The sequence below is a fragment of the Saccopteryx bilineata genome, chromosome X, assembly GCF_036850765.1.
Source record: "Saccopteryx bilineata isolate mSacBil1 chromosome X, mSacBil1_pri_phased_curated, whole genome shotgun sequence".
Lineage (NCBI taxonomy): Eukaryota > Metazoa > Chordata > Mammalia > Chiroptera > Emballonuridae > Saccopteryx > Saccopteryx bilineata.
Window position 1 is genome coordinate 88,589,494 of NC_089502.1, and position 12,119 is coordinate 88,601,612.

Genomic DNA, 12,119 nt, shown 5'->3' on the forward strand with positions numbered 1-12,119 from the left:
CAGACCTGCACTCTCTCTCCCCAAGGGCCTGTTTCCAGCACTGACCACAGAAAGGTCACCTGGAGCTGGTTCACAGGAGGAAGAGCTGTACCTCAAGGCAGCTCTGCCCTTACTGCCAGCGACTGTGAGAGAGGACGTGTGTGCCCTCTGCCTTGGCGTTAGGAGTCTGTCTCTGAGCATAGTGTCCACTGGCAGTGTGGTTACAGCAGTCCAGACTGAACACAGATCCCAAGTGCGGGAGGTTCATCTCGACCTCCCTCTTGTTCTACGTCAAGGGTTCTTCAGGGAGTTGTCACTCTCCTCAGGAACCATGGTGTCCAGGCAACCCTGTCAATACACAAGGTGCTTTGGTCCTGCCACAACCTGATTCCTGATTTGATTTCCTCTGACTTCCAGGTGCTTCATCCTCACATTTTCTCCTCTCCAGTTCATTTTAAATTGACTGAGATGCCTTAGATCTCACCTACACAAATGTACCAAGCCTCATGTGCCCTGGCAGGGTGAAAGGAAGAGGTCATTAACAGGACCTGGAACCTAATTGTGTGTATGTGATTGCTTGCATGTGTGCGTGCACATGCGTGTGCACGTATCTGTATGTGAGTGTGTGTTTGTGTCAAGGGAGGACAGAAGCTGTTACCCTTTTACTTTATTTTCTCCAACACCCGTCAGTAAAAGCGTCCCTGCCCCCAATGTTTATTGCATGAGAACATCAGGTATTGTCTCTATATTCATTTATTAATTAATGTATTTATTCGTTCATTTATTCATTGAATTGCTTGGAGTGTGATTGACAGGGAGTAAGATCAACGCTCTGCCTCTGAGGATGTATTAGCAGTTCCTGGTTTCCATAGAAACAGAACATCAAGGAGAATGTTTTTTGATGATATTCTGGTTTCCATGACAACTAGGTCAAGTCATTATTTTCTGGCAGCAGAAACATTTAGCGAGGATATTTACAGACTGAAGAGATGGAGTAACCATAGAAACATCGAGACTAGCCAGTGACTGCTATCAATGTGAGGTGTGTGTGTGTGTGTGTGTTGCTAGTGTATGGTCTTTAGTTGGACATTAAAGTCTCTAATTCTTCCTATTTTGTAAGAGAGAATGGCAGCTCCTCTTGTTATGGGCTAAGGTGATTGAATAACCTGCCATACCCCATCCCCATTTCAGTGTCGTAGGTGACATCTGTTGTGTGAGGGCATTGTCCTTTGGGCTCTTAAAAGCAGAGATTCCCGAGTATTTCTCATTTTATACCTCTGCTGACAATGATTGTCTCATAAACCCTTAAAGATGGAAGCTTATTCATTTACACCTACATATAGTGGAAAACTACTATGAATGTGATATGAGAGAGAAGATTTGAAGCCTGCAAATGAGATGAATGAGTAGGATTGGAAGATTTAAAGTAACTCTGTGACCCAGGGGTTAACATTGTGCTCACTCTGAGTTGCTGACACACACAAACTAAAAAATGTATTCTCTACAAGTCAAGTTTTTTTGTTATCATACCATTAATCAGTTAGGTAAACAGAAATCAAATCAGTAATGGCTCCTTCTTTATTATATAAGCATAAATACAAGTTCCTTTAAGAAGGCTCTGGGCTTTTTGGTTGTGTGTTGGAAAGTGAATCCTGCTGATGTTACAGTTTGTATATGTTTATTTGTGTTTCTAAAGAAAAACACAGCATTTGTGGGATGTGCTGTTGCATTCTTTATCTGGGACATGCCTTCAAAAGAAGCAGGTTTGAGTAAAGCACATCCACACCTTTCAGCTCAGTTCTATGTTGCTGAAGCCAAGCTCCACTAATTCTATTTCCCCTGTACTTTCTGATTGCATGTGAGGTTTGGCCAGTGGGGTCTCTGGAGGGCCACAGGCAGTCTGGATGTGACACAAATATCCGTACCTTCCTCTCTGTTCCTGCTCCTCTCAGGGCCACCCCAATAATGGCCCTTCATACCACAAGGACAAGGACATGTGATTTCGGTAGGAACCAGCACCAGCAGACTGGCGAACACTCCCCTAGGACATTGGAGTCCCAGGTCAAGGACGAGGGGGTACCCTCTCAGTTCCTGGCACTGTAGCTGGAGCTCATCACTTTTCTCCATCATCACTGGGAGGGGTCTCAGTTTTCATGCATCGCTCCTTGACCTCCCTGAAAAACCACATAGAGCTGGGCAGCCCTCCCACCCTTTTAGAAGTCTAAGTCTCAGTTCTGAAGTCTGCTCTTCCATGATCATGAATTCTCAGGACCATTATCTCTTCCCTTCTGGTTTTTCCAGAGCTACAAGTGTCCCCTCTTCCTTCTGTGACATTTTTCTTAATGTCTCACTGCTCCCACTGTTCTCTCAGGACTCCAAATCATTCTATATCAAGCCATCTGTAATTAAAATAATAAGAGTATCCTGCCTAATACTCAGGTTGGTTTTTATCCCTTTGATTTTAAGGTCTTGCATTTCACTTCGGTGTTTAGTTTTACTATGAAGAGCCTTTGTGTGTTTGTATGCATGCTTGCACAACTGTGTGCATGCGTTTCTCTCTCCCTCCCTCTTTTCTCTCTCTCTCTCTCTCTCTCTCTCTCTCTCTCTCTCTCTCCCTCTTTCACTTCCTTCCCCCCTTGTCTGTGTGTACAAATGAGTTAAACTTGTGGATGGGTACGTGAAACATACCACGAGAAATGTTTCTTTATCTTGGAAAATTGTTGCCTGTTGTTCCTTTGCACAATCCGCAATCCTCCTCTCTCTGCTGAGACTGTTATAATCAATTATCTCTTATGTGGTGAGGTACATACATTCGATAATGAACTTTTCATTAGACCATATAAAATACACATCAAAATATTTGAAGAATTTGAAATTTTTTCAATGGTATGTTGCCGTTTGCTACACCTGCTTTGTTTTTGTCCACATACATCCAATATTTCATTTTCTATCCCTTAGAATCTCTATAAGGTAAGATTCTGGTGCATATGTACATGTAAATATGTCCTCCTTATAGTGTTTTACAACATGATTTAGAAAATAACGTCTACCTTCACCACCCATTTCCATTCTTGTTCCTCTTCTCTTTTCAATGGAACTGGTTGCTCAACATTTCTGCTGAGCTTTCTAGACTGTTTTCTTACATTTGCCCGTCTTTCCTATCCTAAGATAAAGTGGACAGCATCACCCCCATGTGAATATACACTTTACATAAAGCACATAATTTGTACTAAAGTGGTCTGTAGTCAGAGGTTTATCTGAATTTTTTCAATGTCAGCACATGTATGTCTGCATCAGTTTTTGTGCTGAATATATAACATACCCTTATTGGCTTAGACCAGGGGTAGTCAACTTTTTATACCTACCGCCCACTTTTGTATCTCTGTTAGTAGTAAAATTTTCTAACCGCCCACCGGTTCCACAGTAATGGTGATTTATAAAGTAGGGAAGTAACTTTACTTTATAAAATTTATAAAGCAGAGTTACAGCAAGTTAAAGCATATAATAATAATTACTTACCAAGTAATTTATGTCAGATTTTCGCTGTTTGGCAGAAAAAATCTTTATAAAACAACTTACTATAGTTAAATCTGTCTTTTAATTTATACCTTGGTTGCTCTGCTACTGCCCACCATGAAAGCTGGAATGCCCACTAGGGGGTGTTAGAGACCAGGTTGACTAACACTGGCTTAGACTAAAGACTTAGCAGTTTTTCTCCATGGGTAGTAAGCACCTAGCATATATCCTACATTGTTGTGATGAACTACAGTTCACTGACGTATGCTATAGACAAAGGCATCTTTTTTACCTTGTGCAGAACACAGGGAAATCATTCAGTTTTGAAATATACATCATGTTTGCTCTCCTGGGCGTTAGTAATTATGGAAGTCTTACCTGCAGTAAAGAGGAGGCTGTCCCTGACTTTAACCTAACGCTGTTCGCAAATTCATCAGTGTTAGAGAGGACACTGGAGGTCTCCCATGGCAAGGGATGGGTACTGAGGGTTAACAGAGGGCCTCTGAAAGTGGGTTTGTCTACTGGACAGGAGGAACCACCAGTTTGCCAAAGGAATGAGAGAGAATTCACTCTAGTTCTTTGTTTAAGGACCCATGCTTCCCCTTTTCTGAGTAGATGTATCTAGAAGGTGAATTTCTTTTTGTTTGTTGAGGAAAAATGGGGAGGCAGAGACTGGTAACTAGGAGGTGTATGTGCATTTAGAGTTAGAGCTGGATTCTGTTAGAATCCATTGGAGTCCGAAAAGACCAGTTTAACAGGCTTTATTGAAAGGGAACCTGCCGGTCTGACTCATAAGGGAGAGTCGCACCAGGCACAGCCTAGGACAGGGGTCCCCAAACTACGGCCCGCGGGCCACATGCGGCCCCCTGAGGCCATTTATCCGGCCCCCGCCGCACTTCCTGAAGGGGCACCTCTTTCATTGGTAGTCAGTGAGAGACGCAAAGAATGGCATCGCTCACATACAGTACTATTTCCAGTGACGTGGGATGCACACCTCACAGCTCCGGAAGCACGTCACGTCACTTGTTACATCTAGCAGTGACAAATATGGAACCAGACATTGACCATCTTATTAGCCAAAAGCAGGCCTGTAGTTCCCATTGAAATACTGGTCAGTTTATTGATTTAAATTTACTTGTTCTTTACTTTAAACATTGTATTTGTTCCTGTTTTGTTGTTTTTACTTTAAAATAAGATATGTGCAGTGTGCATAGGGATTTGTTCATAGTTTTTTTTTTATAGTCTGGCCCTCCAATGGTCTGAGGGACAGTGAACTGGCCCCCTGTGTAAAAAGTTTGGGGACCCCTGGCCTAGGACGTGCTTTTTTAAGGGTTAGGGGAGGGGGAGTAGGAAGGGCTGTGGGGCATTTAGCTGATTGGCTGCTGGACAAAGGATGGTCTTTTATGGGAGTTTGAGTATGTTTAAATTCTAGCAGCTTTCAATCATCCAAGACTTCTCTGATCATGACATCACACATTCCTTTGCAGTTAGTCATCTGCTGTGAGCCCTGAAACGAGACTTACTGGCAGAGTGAAAGAAGTGAAACCTAAGAGCTTGAGCGTGGGATCATAGACATGACCCCATGGTTGCTGACTTGATCCCAAATGTCTCTGGCTTGAGGCCCAAGGTCTCTGCCTTGAGCCCAAGGTTGCTGGCTTGAGCAAGGAGTCACTTGCTCTGCTGTATCTCCCTGGTGAAGGCACATATGAGAAAACAATCACTGAACAACTAAGGAGCTGCAACAAATAATTGATCTTTTTCATCTCTCTCGCTTTTTGTCTGTCTGTTCTTATTTGTCCCTCTCTCTGACTTTCTCTGTCTCTGTCAAAAAAAAAGAATTCAAACAAGGCAGCTTAGTCAGTCGATGGAAATTAAATATGTCTTCAGACAACCATTGTTCTCTTCTGATTGTGCATACTTAAATTTCCTCCAACACTCTCTGTACTACGTCTGCAAACCCAATAAAATCTTAAAAGCTTTAAAAAGCTATGTGTGAAAGTTTATGCTGAATTCATGTGGCAATGGAGAGATGAAAAAATATGCAAGAATGTATTTTCCTCATAACAGGAAGTTTATAAAGTATACCTTGATAATAACAAAGAGAACTCTCTACTCATCCTTTTGTGGAAATACATGTTTTGGAGACAGTTAAAATCGCAAAACCTACAGTTTCAAAGAAGCGCCACTAAACAGCTAGTAATTGTAGAGATGGGCCATTGGAGTGACAATGAGACAATTTCTGCCTCTGGGGAGTAGTACTGGGGCTTATCTCAAGAAAAGCCTTCATATTTGGAGACAACACCTGCAGGGCATTGCTTTCTCTTCTTCTTTCTTTGGAAGTGATTACAGCTCCCCCTGGGGAAAGGAGTGAAATAATAGAGAGCTTCCAAATAATTCTTCAAAAAATTATGGCTGTTGATTGGGAAAATAAAAGTTCTATGTCATCAACTTCTTTGATGACACATCAACCAAAGAGTGGGTGAAATAGAACAAAAGTTATACCAGGACCTGAAATATCAAAGCTAGTCCATTTGAGAAATTTATTTCCTGATGGTCTGAAATTGACTATAAAGTTAGAGATTGTGAAGTTGCTATTTATCGTGCCCAACTACTGTTTCCTTCTATATATTCTCTGTCTGCAGGCATGTTTGATTGGATTGTAAACTAAAACATTGAACGCATTTTCATATCCACGTTCTCTATTTGGGGTTACTTTAAATGTTTGTTGTTGTTTGATGCTCTGGTTTTAACACATTGTGCCTGATGTGCAAAAGAGGATAGATATTTATATATTATTCTATCTATTATCTATATGTATTCATCATGTAACTTTCCACCTACCTGTACACATCTTTAGATGGAAGGAAGAGGATTGTACTCCTATTAGTAAAAAGTATAAAAAGAAAATTATTTACAGGATTATTTACCAATTTTTAATGCAAGATGTTTGGACCACAGACCAAAGCATGTGACAATAAGTAAGAGAACTTATTGTTTTCATTCAACATCCTTCCCTTCTTATTGTCTCTCTTAAGGATGTATTGCTTTAGTGTTTGGAAAAAAAAACACCTGCAGTTGATATTTTGGTTGTCCCGTGAAAGTGATCTGTTAAAGTGTCCGATAATTTTAAAGATGTACACAAATGTGAACATGAGAGAATACTCAAAGAGTTTATACAATTTTTAAAAACTGTTTCTAATTCATTTTAAGTTTTTATTTATTGATTTGAGAAAGAAAATGGGAGAGAGAGGGAAAGAGAAAAATCGATTTGTTGTTCCACTTATTTATGCATTTATTGGTTGATTCTTGTATATACCCTGACCGGGAATCAAGTCCTCAACCTTGTCAAATCGGGACAATGCTCTAACTAACTGAGCTATCTGGCCAGGGCTGAAAAGTCTGTTTTATAGGTTATGGAATATGCGCATATACAGAGTCTGTGCAGTAAATATTTGCAATAAGCATTACTGGGTATTGGATTAGGTTACTGATGCTTAGTATTTTTCCTACTTTCTAATTTGAAAAATCATTTTAGATTTTCCATGTGTGTTTTTAAAATAAGGAACTAAAAGGAGCTAGAAATAACATCTTTGCTAGAAGCAGAAACATGTGTATGTGTGTGTGTAGAGGCAGAGAGCATGGATTATATACATCAATATCAGGCATCTGTGTCTCTAATTTCATTCTGAGTGTGTGTGTGTGTGTGTGTGTGTACATGTGTCTTGAGATGTAGACTGTTTTCTGGGTGGGGTTGAGGTGACTCAGGCACTCTTGGTCTGTGTGACGATGGGCTGGCAGGTCTTCCTGCAGGGAGACTGCAGTGGCTGAGTCACCGTCTCTCCTTCCCCTCTTTGTCTGTGTCATCACATGACACCTGTGTTCTGAGAGCCGGTACACTGAGTTCTCTAAGACGGAGAACCTGAAACCTGGATGATCATTCACTGTGGTCCAAGACAAAGGCTGTGCAAGTTATGTTTATTATATGTAAATGTAGTCATGGTGTATAGTTCATGTTATATCCATGAGTATGTGTGAACAAAGCTGTGCATGCAGGCACTTATCACCAAAATAATATTTCATCTTATGAAGCACATGATTTGAGACTGATAATGGATGCACTAAAACCTGTAAGTGAATTATAGTGTATATCCGTACAATGTATACAGAAAAGTAGAACCTATGGACATGGTATTTCTGGGTGGGACGAGGGGGATTGAGAGCATGGTTGCATCTGCATTCCACACAAGTAATGCCTGAAATTTACTTTAAGTTTTTAAATGTTGAAAGGACCACGTTGTCAAGTGATTCACAAAAATGATATAAAATTAAGCATTCACATGAAATGGCACTTAATGATGCGCTTGAGTGAAGAAATGCAGTCCTAGGTCAAATGTGCAGGTATGTGAATAAAGGTGCATAAGAAATATGTGGGAAGCCCATTCTTCATCATATTGAGAGCAAGCATCTGTATCATCTCCTGCATCATATATCACTCTCCACATTCTATAGTCTCCACAAGCCCATGTAACATTTCTTTAAATGCACCAAACAGCACATACACTAACATTATAGACCCCATGTTTGTGTCATACACACACATGCACGCACACATACGCACACATACACACACACACACACACACACACACACACACACACAGTGCTACTCTGAAATAATCCGTGTGTTCAAGACAGATGTAGACTGCCATGAAAGCAGTAGTTTCCACTGCTGTGGAATAGCAGGGACTAGCATAAACTAAGTATCTTAAGATGGAAATATTTTGAAATGCAAAAGAAGGAAGAAAAGAAACATGACATTTACATTATTCATAAGATTTAACAAACAGTTCTAAGGATGGCATGCATTCCAGAGTTGGGGAAGGGAAAATGATGAATCAATCTCCATTTTGTTGGCTTAATTTCCTATCTGTTTTGGATTTTCTAGATTAGCATAAGGGCATACAGGTCCTGGGTATCAACATTTGGTGTCATTTGATCCAAGGAAGAACAGTGCACTTTAGCCCTGCTCACAGAGCCACACCTGGACCATCCATCTGGCGTTTGGTAAGACTTTCCCACTTTACTGCACATTTCATTTGCAATCATTTATTTTGTGTTGACATTTTGGGGTGTGTTTCATTATGCTCCTCACTCTGCAGTCACTACTTCACACTGATGTGGTGCTGGGTAATGAGGGAAGACATTTAAACCACCACAGAGAAAGGAAGAGGTAGGTGCACATCGCAGCCTATGGCCTGTGCCTGCAGCAATCCTTAAGATGGGGAATACTTCTAACCACCATACGAGCTTTATGAACTTCTGAGTTCTAAACTCATACTCTCAAACATGACATTGGGCTGACACTCAGTGTCTGTGGATCGGAGATCACATCTGGCTTCCTTGGGTGCACAGGGTGGCACTAGCATCCCAGAAAAGAAACACTGAAGCATGCGTGTAGTGTGAGCCCTGAGGAGCACCAAAGGTCCGGGACGTCCAATAGCACAAATGGGATCCCGGACATGACACCCACCTCCCAACACAGGTGCTGTTTAATATGCAGTAGTAATAAATAAGGCATGGAGTTGGGTTCAGAGGGCTGTAAATCTTTTCTGATATTTTCTGCAATTTTTCTCAAATAGTTGCTTCATATCATGCTCCCCTGCAGCCTGTTACACACTCTTTATACTTATCAATTCTCACTGACCAATATTCTTCTACCTCCACAAAAGGAATGCTTTCTGATTCTTTTTGTCTTTTCCTTTTCTATATTCCAGTATTCTCCAGTATCGTCTGTTGAAACACAATTTCTACCATTTCTGAGCAATTCAAGTGGAGAAGGACAGGCCACACAAGTGGTAAACCTTCTGTAATCCTAGGCAAAGAGATGTGGTGACGAACATTGTTTTAGGGGAGACCTGTTGTAGTCGCAGGTATGACAGCCAGACCCCTCAACCTCTGTTAGTTAATTACCTCTCAACTCCTAAGTCCAATCATAATGGAACCCGAGCATGTCTTATGCAACTGGAAAGGCCTCATTTGGCCAGCAAAAGTCTTGTCCAAATCCAGAACCTCACCAAAAAATTAAGGCATATTCTCTACAAGTTCAAATACTCTCAGTAGGTAAAAAAATTAAAGTGAAAAGCAGAGCCGTAGCAGTCCTAGATGAGTCTCAAACTGAGTCCATTGCCTCCTCGAGAGTGACCCAGTCTAAGACCAGCATCCCACCAGGAGAGGGAGTGGTCTACAGAAGGGCTCTAACGTTGGCACTGGACATTCTGAAAGAGAGAGCAAACTTGGGTCCCACAAGAGCGTCAGATGACCCGGAGACCACCACGGTGTCTCAAAAGGGACTGCAAAAGCAACCTCATAACCAGTATCAGAAGCCCAAAGGGAAATCACCGAGAAGTTTTGGGAAAAGGAAAAACCCCAAATCACTGTTGGTAGGTTCAGAGGGTGAGGATGTTCCCGACGGTGACAAATCACAGGTGCACACATCCGTCGCTCCTGTCCCAAGGGAAGCACAAGTACAGCCCTCACAGAAGTCCAGCATGTGCTCAAACTTCCCATCACTTTCAGAAAATGATCATGAAGAAGAGAGCAAGGAAAAGACGGAAAATACATGCACCTCAAGAGCTATGTCTTGGCACTGTACAGTCAAGAGGGATATTGCAGTTGCTGAAGATGGAGGCATCTCTCTATCTCTGCCACCTGGTTTCATGGTCACTCTGCCCAGGGCTCTGAAAGGAGAGGCACCACGCAGCACCTGCCCGAAAACCCTTGCTGTCTCGTCTGAGTTCTCTGCCTTCACCAGGAACAGTGAGAACCCTGGGGAGGGTGCCTGGAAGCCAGGCATGGGAGGTGCAGCAACATCCTCTAATGCCCCTAACCTGAAGCCGCATTATTCACTCCATTTGGCAAGCAAAGTGAGGAAGCAGTGGGCACCAGAGTTTCAGAAAGAATGGCAAAAACTTCAACCTGTAGTTAGATTAACGCCTATTGACCCCACCACCATTATTAGGAAGGATGTCACCAAGGTTGTGGGACAACTAACAAATATGGCTTCCCCACAGGGCCGTGTCCCATCGAAAGAGGAACGATAGTCTGGTTTAAATTTCAAAATTACCCGTTTTGGCCATCAGTAGTCAAAAGTGTCAGCCACACAGAACAGACTGCAAGGGTGCTATTGATTGAGGCAAACATGCACCGTGAAAAGAGTGGCATTCAAGTGCCTCTTCGGAGATTAAAACATCTGGATTGTAAAGAGAAAGAGAAACTAATGAAGAGAGCCAGGAAACTGTATGAGCAGAGTGTGAACTGGTGCTTTTCCCTGATTTCCCACTACAGAGAAGGGCTCGGTTGTGGGTCTTTCGTGGGCTCTTTCCTGGACTACTATGCTGCTGACATCAGCTAACCAATTAGGAAAGCCATCCAAGAGGGAGATCTGGAGGTTGACTTCCCAAAGGTAAATTACGCTGAGCTGGAAGATTCTGAGGAGGAGGGCTCCCTGGTTGGGAAGAGGCCCTGCAAGAAAATTCTCCCTGACCGGATGAAGGCCGCTTGGGCTCGAGAGAACCAGAAGCTCGTGGACTTCATCGTGAAGAGAAAGGGGGCTGACCACCATCTTCTGGACATCGTCAAAGGCAGGATTCAGTCCAAGTGGCTGGTATCATTTCTGAACTCAAGCAGGTATGTGATCTGCGTTGAAACATACCTGGAGGATGACGATCAGTTGGATGTCGTAGTAAGGCATTTACAAGAGATCTACAAGCAAATAGACAAGAACAGGCTGACTCTGACAAGAGACGACAAAGTGAGTTTTGTTCTGGAAGTCCTTCTGCCAGAAGCCATCATTTGCTCCATTGCTGCACTTGATGGGTTAGACTACAGCAAGGCAGAAGAAAAGTACTTGCAAGGGCCCCCTGTGCATTACCGGGAAAAAGAACTATTTGATAAAAATATCTTAAAGAAAATCAGAAAGAGACTGGCAGTCAGGAGCAGGGCTAAGTAAGTCTCCCCCTCCACCCACACCTTAGCAGAGAGGCCTCTCATTTGTATCTTTAATAAAAAAAAACCCGGACTGATCCCTCCATTCTCTGTGGCACATAAAGACATTCTGGACATTTGGGAACGTGCTAGATTTGTTTTGGGTCCATCTCTGGCATTTGTGGGTGGCATGGTCATCATCATTTCTTGCTCCCAAACCCTTCATAAACTAATTTCTGAAAATACTGCCAACAGTGTACTTTCTTCTTCTTGCTCAGATGTGTAACTGTCCAGACATTTTCATAAAAATTTTTGACTGTCTATAGTTTATATTTTAATATAAGACACAGACCATTTTTTGTGTGTGACAGAGACAGAGAGAGGGACAAATAGGGACAGACAGACAGGAAAGGAGAGAGATGAGAAGCATCAAGTTTTAGTTGTGGCACCTTAGTTGTTCATTGATTGCTCTCTCATATGTACCTTGAGCAGAGCGAGTGACCCCTTGCTCAAGCCAATGACCTTGTGCTTCAAGCCAGAAACCTTTGGGCTCAAGCTAGCGACCATGGGGTCATGTCTATGTTCCTACAATCAAGCCAGTGACACCGTGCTCAAACTGGTGAGCCCGTGCTCAAGCCGGAT

The 12,119-nt window shown here is 42.3% G+C and overlaps 1 protein-coding gene across 1 annotated transcript; it reads left to right on the forward strand.

Annotated features, from left to right (window-relative positions):
• Positions 1-9,489: 9,489 nt before the first annotated feature.
• Positions 9,490-11,502, forward strand: LOC136316709 (PWWP domain-containing DNA repair factor 3B-like). The gene is given in 3 exon segments (XM_066248761.1): positions 9,490-9,575; positions 9,577-10,562; positions 10,565-11,502. Coding segments are annotated over 3 exon segments (2,010 nt in total).
• The last annotated feature ends 617 nt before the right edge of the window (positions 11,503-12,119 follow it).